Source organism: Hoplias malabaricus, chromosome 12 (genome assembly GCF_029633855.1).
Source record: "Hoplias malabaricus isolate fHopMal1 chromosome 12, fHopMal1.hap1, whole genome shotgun sequence".
Lineage (NCBI taxonomy): Eukaryota > Metazoa > Chordata > Actinopteri > Characiformes > Erythrinidae > Hoplias > Hoplias malabaricus.
In genome coordinates this window covers 26,045,679-26,053,464 of record NC_089811.1, presented here as the reverse complement: position 1 = coordinate 26,053,464, position 7,786 = coordinate 26,045,679, and the positions used below count along the sequence as shown (strand labels likewise).

Genomic DNA, 7,786 nt, shown 5'->3' with positions numbered 1-7,786 from the left:
CTGGATTTAAATCATTTATTAATCTTATTTATAAAGAATAACAAAGAAACTAATGAAGGAAAAACTGTATATTAGATTGTGAATGGAAAAAGTGCTAAAATGTGGCATTTTGTCTAAAATTCTGTTTAATCACCAGCAGTCTGCTGAGAAAATGCTGTGCAAAACACTAGTGGACCTCCAACTTTGCCCTCAGAGGAAACAACAGTGGTCCGCCGTCTCCTTGCTATCGGGGGAGTAATCAGGAACAGTGAGTAAAGGTAATTTTGAACATTCCTCAAGTTAGGGTTAGGTGTAGCCTGTAATGGCTGAAATCCATAGAGATTACACTGCAGGTATTACAGTTCAAAATAAGAGTAAAACTTTATAGTAGTGAGAGAAATCTGGGCAATTCAGCCATGATGTTACTGTACGCTACTGTATAGAACAAAACTTTATGCTGACTGGACTGATGAGGCAGGTCAAACAGTTTAGAACAGGCGCAGCTTGTAAAACAACATTGTGATAGAAAAATCCAATCCTTTTCCTGTTGGTGATGCATCATCTAATCGCCATAACCTATAAACAATAAAAAGGTTTTGCAGAAGACACACACACACACAAATATTCCAGAACCAATGTTAGGTGACATTTTCCCTGACATTCTGTTTATTATTCAGATCTCTTCAACTGCTACTGCTTCTAATGTGCTCTGGCTGATATCTCCATTTTGGACAGAACTAAGCCCCTGAGGCTTGTACAAGACTGTAGGTGTTCAAAAGGTTTTTCTTAAAGACTTGTAGATAGCCCAGAGATCTGAAGCAAGATTGGAGTTTGATTTCCTCATTTTATCTAAAATACATTTTTGGAAACTCTTGTTTGTTTTTTTTACATATTTCACTTAGACACTCCATGTCATTAAGCAAGTGAATTATTCTATTTAGAACATTCTCAGAAATACCTTCTGAAGAAATTGTACTTAAGGTTCATTAAATAATCAGAGGGTGGTCTCTGACTTTTGCACCCTAGTGTGCTATTAATATTTACTTCACTCTTAGTTGTTTATTACGACATATACAGCATGCAAACCTAAGTTTTTCATAATGTTAAAAGAGATGAAGATGATGATGATGGTTAAGTCAGCATTAGCAACGGTCATTTCCTTCCGAGCAGCGTGACTAATGAGGCTAATGTTCCAGGTTTGCTCTCGTCATGCTTGCTGCATTAACACAGCTTGGTGTTGTGCAGATTTAGAAGTGTTTGTCTGTATTTGTGCTCAAACGCAGGGCAAGCGTCAGCATGTGCGCAGTCTTGATGACTCCCACATAATTGAGGTTATTTTCCTCCTTGTGTGAGTAGGTTTGCAGGTGGACTTATTTCACTCTGCTGCTCAGCAACTTGAAATCCATCCTTTCAACTTTACTGCCTTCCAAATAGAGACCTTGAAGTTTAATCTTGCCTTGTGCACATGGCCTCAGGCCCAGAAGAGTTGCACTTCTGAAACCCTCAGAGAACTGGTCTAAGGTCAGCACCTCCTTGTGCATATTATAACATTACATTATGAATATGAATATGAATAAGAGTTTGATTGAAACCCCATCTCTGACCTTTGGACGATTGTCTGAACAAACTGACATTAGAACAAACTGAAATCTTAGGACCATGTAACAGCCAAGCTCTCCTGCACAAAAGGCCTAATTTGCCCTGTAATATCAGGCCTGGGCCAATTTTAATGTCAATGAGATGCTCTTTTCATGGCTGGCACAAAGCGCTTTTCTCCACTGAAGAATGAGCCTTAAAGGTTCCTATAATGGCATGATTCAGCCTCAGCTGACTGGACTGAATGCATGCAGTGGTCAATTTCAAGTGCAATCAAATCATTCTCTGCTTTTAACGAGCAGGGATAACTAGCCGGGATATTTCAGGCATATTTGAGGTATCATTATATTTTATTCACCATGATACTGAACAGCTCCAGGCCAATTTCTTTTTGATTCCCTGAAAAGACTAACAGGATATGATCCAGGTCTGCAACCACTTCAGAAAGGCATGCTGAAACCCACAACAATGATCATGAACAGTGCACCAGGGCTAAAGACTGAAAACCTTTAATTATATTTCAAGTTAAAATGATTGTTCTAAAGTTTCAATCACTTTCCCCAACTGGGATTGGGTATTTTTGTTATATTTACCAATTGCAAGTACATTGCTTATATTGTGCCATATGACTAGCGTTGCTGGCTGAATGGAAGATAAAGTGCACTGCTGCCACCCCTTGGATCTTCCAGGAAACATCCACAACAAAGCTGATAGCGTGCATGAACACAGTCGGACTGAATGCTGCCGTTACTCGAAGTAAGCACATTTCTGAATTAATTTCAGGACCCCTGAAGCACTGAAGTGATTTATTTGAATGTAAAAAAAATAAAATAAAATAAAATAAAAACAAATGTATAATATTTTTGACATGTCAGATAAAGGAAAAACAACCCATGAATTAGCTCTGTGAAATCTGCAGTCCAGCAATGTCTTCACATAAGAAAACGAGCACTCTCAAATGAGTACAGAGACACACAGCTTCAGAACCTGGACATCTAAGGGGAAAAAAGGATGTGGATTAAAAATACAACCTTCATTCCACCATGCTCAGATTTCTTGTAGCTGTCATGATGACAGAATCATGGCACGTGCATTGACAAGAATGAGAAGGCCACAGGCTACACACAGTATGTCCAAAGGTTTGTAGACACCATCTTTAGTTAGTTGTATTTTGTTTGCCCTGATTGTTGAATTCAGCTGCTTTAAGCTGCACCCACTGCCGACACAGGTGCTAATTTCAGAACACCATGTGTACAGTCTCCGTTTCCAGAAGGAAGAGAGGCTCGGGAGCGTAGGCCCAAGCATTGGCTGGAGGCATTAGCAAAGAAATGTATGACGGAGATCAGTGCAGTACCCTTGGGATGAGCTGGAATGGAACTTGTGGCCAACAATTACTACTCCAAAATCAGCATATAACATTACTCATTTTCATGTGGCTGAACGCAGCTAAATCCTAAAAGAAATGTTCCAGCATCCAGTGTTATGCCTTGTGGGAAATGTAGAGGCTGTTACTGGAGCAAAATCAGAACCAACCCCTTATAAATATGCTTGATTTCGGAAAATAATAAAAAAATGGAGGTGTACAAACGTTTGGACACAGTGAATTTAAAAACATAAAATTCGAAATCTGAGAAGGGAGGTGTCACTGTAGCTTCTGTTGGACAAAGTGAAAGTAAAAACATGGCACTTTTTTTCTCAACTAAACTAAAAAAAGACTAAACTGCTTTTGGAAGCCCAACAGGGTCCAAATATGTGAAAAATGACAAGAGGAGCAAGAAAAACAGGAGAAAAACCTATTACAATGTTATAATGCAGTTTGCAGTTCTTCCAGGTGAAAGAGCCCTAAATCACGCATTATAACAGACCCCTCTTGATCAGTTGATCTGTATCATCAGCCAGCTTCTCTAGTCCAGTGTGTTACAGAACGGAAATCTGCCTGCAGTTGGTGACATTTACACCAGAGAACTGTCCCACAAAACAAAACCAAAACAAAACACAAGCTTCACCCAAACATGTCATGTTTCTTCATGGACTCCACTGATGAGCATGGCACCGATGTCTAGTGGTCACTCAGCAATCTTTACATATGAAGGCCTCAATTGGAGAAAATGAACATTCATTGGGTCGTACCATCTGATTGAGCTGGAAAGGGGGAGGCAGGGTGTCAGGCTAAGGAAGGCAGAGGTGCAGTGCAAAAATGGCCAAGGGGTGTGGTATCTTTAAAACAAACCACCCCTAAAAATGTCCACTCCTTAGAGAGAGTAGCTTTAACACAAGGCTAAAAGCAGTGAGATCTGTGCTGGGTTTCTTTTGGATTTGATCTTTACTGAGCTGTAAAAAGCTGTGGCTATATTCTGAAGCAAAAGAAAGCTCCCTGCAGTTCATTTACCTACTCCAAAACGTTTAGGTCGAGAGTGTAGTTCTATCTCAGCCTTTTTGTGGTCTTCAAATGTGTGCAGTTTGCAAAAAGGAGCAGAACTACTTTATTACTTTATAGCCGTTAAAAATGACCCCCTACCCATTAAAATATGCACGGCTGCACATTTCTCTCAGATATTATATATATCCGAATACACATTGGTGTTTATAGACATCGCTCTAATATATTAATGTACAAAATATATATAGAATCTAAAATAGTTTTGATAATGTTTGGTTTTTTTCTCAGAGACAAAATACAAAATGTCAAAAATACAAAATAAAGCCAGGCTTGGATGCTCTCTCTATCCTTTAAAAGTGTCTTCAGTGTCGTGAGCGAGCGTACGGGTTTTGTGAGCGAAATATACGTATCTGGGTATGCATATGTATACACACATACACAACAGACAGAGCAGTTTCATTCTGGACTTCTTAAGTGTCTATACACGGAACACTCTCGCTCTATACCAGTGTCCAGCACAGTCGTCCAGCAGAGTACTGAAAACATCTGTAAGAAGTGTGTGGCCAGGTTTCTTGCAGGTTCACCCACATTTAGCTTAACAGTATTTGAAGACAACAAACGGTATGAACATTGCTTCACATACACAGATGTATTAGATAACACAAACATCTGCTTCTGTTATAAACCTCAGTGACTTCTGGAGTTCTGGAGCCACTTGGGCTTGCCAGTCAGACTGAGGAATAAGCATGTATTGCCCTTCTGACTCACAGGAATGACCTCAGAGCAGTGCATCCATCCATTTCTTACTGTGGGGAAGTACAAATCTGAGAACTGCCTTGTGTGTGTGTGTGTGTGTGTGTGTGTGTTTCTTTGGTCTCTGCAGACAAACTTGTTTCTGTAGACACAGCTCCTATATGAGTTTCTCCACTAGCACAAGGTGCTAGAGGCTTTTCTCCACTAAGGCCAACACCAGATTCAGCATGTGGAAAGGGCAAAAGGCTCCAAGACTGGGCTCTACTCATCTGTGAATGATTCATCCCCAGTTCCTCCAGACCACAGAGAGCACAATGCCCAGTCTCTCCTTCTCCTCCTTGTCAAGCCCCCACCGCACTGTCATTAGATTCATGAACGCAAGACACAGTGGATGTTAACTGCTGCTGGGTCCACCATTCAGGAAATAGGTCATCATTTCCCCTTTGCCCTTGACTTTCACAACTCCTCGGCATTCCAGTGAGTAGTTATAGGAATTCAGGACCTGGTAGAGGTCGGTTGTAACCTGACAATGATGAGAATAAACAAAGATAAAGGAGAATAAATACAGGGAAACCAAATGCATTAAAAACAATCAAACTCTCTGCTGATCCACTGGTAAAACAACGACCACACCACAATATTGCAGCCTCTTACAACAGTGGCTATTGGAGTCATGGATGAAAACATGGCCACATCTCACCTGTATTCGCTCAGGGACTCCAGTGCTGTCCATGCGACTAGCCACGTTCACCGTGTTGCCCCAGATGTCATACTGTGGTTTACGAGCTCCAATAACTCCAGCTACTACTGGACCAATGTTGAGACCTATGTGAAGAACAATCATAAGCTCAGAGCGCTAGAGACCCATGTTCAACCAGAAAAGATTAATATTAAAACGATAGTTCAGAATAATGGACAACGAACAGAAGCAGGGATTCTTAATTAAAGTCGTGACTCCTTAAATGTCTCAATGTACTCCACGGTTAGTTACGAGGACAAAAGTTGGTTGATTTGCTGTAAAGGTTTATCTTCTGCAGATTCCCTCCTGAACGTGTAGCTCATAAATTTACCCTAGATCTGGCACCTCATTGCTGTTATTTACAAACATCAGAATCTATATTTAACATTTTCCTCTTATTAAGTGAGATGCAAGGCTTGGGAAATGTTTGTCTTTGGAAAAAGGAGTCAAACTCTTTAAAAGGTTAAGAACCCCTGGTCAAAACTGTAAACTAATTTCATGTTTCAAGATGGTGGCTAATGCTGCTTTAGCAGTGCAACATACAATATACAACTATATAATGACATTAGTCTTATGAGATTAGTACCGACCTCAGTCACAGCCTTGTAGTACTGAATAACAAAAAATCTAGCTCACTGAACTGAAAAGAATTTAAATGGTCAGTGCTTTTCTGTGGACATAATGTCAGCACAGGGTGCACAATTGAACATGTTTTCAGATCTTATAGTTAATTTAAATTCACTAATTAACATGGTTAATAATCAATATCTTTTAGTCAGTTAATACTCAGTAAATTGTGCACAAACGTATGCTTTAGGGACTTGAGAAACTTGGACCATGAACATGGTTTAATCTAACAGCAAATGCTTCAAGAACAGCTGCTTTACCAATCTTCATTTTGAAGTTGTTAAAGGAGTGCTCATTGATGTACTTCATCTGGTCCATGAGGCGCATGGCGTAGTCGGCCAGAGCTCGAATGTGTGAGCGTCCGGCTTTATCATAAGTGGAGTCATTCAGTCCAGAAGCAGCCATGTATGTACTGCCAATGGTCTTGATTTTCTCCAGCTGACGAAACTGTTCCTCACTGATTATCTGAGGGAAAAAGCAGGAATGAAAATATTGTGTATGGTCTTGATTTGTGAAAAGGAAAACTCATATTTTACAAATACAAATATATATTTTTATAAATTCACATTTGAAATGCTGTTAATTATATTTTGGCAGTACTCTAATCTATTAATATTGTTTATGAATTGTATGTAAACAGGAATATAACTCAGGACCTCTAAAAGTAATAGAAAAGTTAATATCCTCTTTCAGCACAGACCTACCTCATCAAAGTCAGCAATGATCTCGTTGAGAAGCCTCAGACACTCCACTCCTTCGTTGTTTGCCTCCAGCTCTACATAGAACTCAGAGAAATTGCTGATGGAGGCGAACATGACCGCCACACACTCACAGGACTGGTAGTAGAGCTCATCATTCCTCCGCTCTCGTGCCAAGAAGTGAGCTGCAACATCTTTAGGGAGGATGTTGTGGAGGAGCCGTCGATTGTAGGCCTGCAGCTCCTCCATTTCCTCCTTTTCCTCTGTGGCCTGAGGAGGAAGAAAGAGAGGGAGAATATCAGCTCTCCATCTTGGAGCAATAACATGATGGATGTGATACAATTTTAATAACCAGGCTGTTCTCAACTTCCAACCTCAGTCAGGAGGAACTGCTTCTGAATGCAACTACCATCTGTATTGCTTACACAGGCTATATGCCCAGAAGTTTGTAAGTTTGTAGAGTTTTGTGACTTGTCCAACAATTCTTCAGAAAAGGGTGAGGGTTGATAACTGATCATTATCACGATACAAATTTTATAATACTGTTACATTTTTAATGAATATTCTTCTAAAAATGAAGACAGAATACACCATTCATTCATTAATATACAACATTAAAATTGTATTATCAGAACATAATATACATTTGCAGAATGCAGATTATTCAAATCCATTATTCAAAGGAAAGATGTATGTCATTTTTATTAACCTCTCTAGTTAATGGGGATTCTTAGGGCATTACAATCTCAAGTGTTTAAAGAAGCAGAAAGAGTAACAAATAAATTAAGATGATAAGAGTGCATAAGTAATAAGTAAATAAACACATGTATTGCTTTAACCCATTAAAAGGCTTGTAACAGTGGGAAGACTAGAATGCTTGTTGCCACAAGAAGCAGTCTAATGTATGGTGTCAGATTCAATTTAAAAATCATAAGGAAAACATCTTTGTATGAGGAGAAAAAAGATTATATATATATAATATAAAACACACAAGCACTTGAATAAAACATATTA

At 39.4% G+C, this 7,786-nt stretch overlaps 1 protein-coding gene across 3 annotated transcripts in view; it reads right to left on the bottom strand.

Moving 5' to 3' along the window:
* Window positions 1–2,057: 2,057 nt before the first annotated feature.
* Window positions 2,058–7,786, bottom strand: part of adcy5 (adenylate cyclase 5) — a 101,905-nt gene continuing 96,176 nt past the window's right edge. For all 3 annotated transcript variants that reach the window (XM_066685998.1, XM_066685999.1, XM_066686000.1), the window contains 4 exons: window positions 6,779–7,042; window positions 6,335–6,539; window positions 5,409–5,533; window positions 2,058–5,231 (listed from right to left, as the gene is read on the bottom strand). In XM_066685998.1, coding sequence (XP_066542095.1) covers window positions 5,103–5,231; window positions 5,409–5,533; window positions 6,335–6,539; window positions 6,779–7,042 — 723 coding nt within the window. In that variant the 3' untranslated portion in view covers window positions 2,058–5,102. The remainder of the gene's footprint in view (window positions 5,232–5,408; window positions 5,534–6,334; window positions 6,540–6,778; window positions 7,043–7,786) is intronic.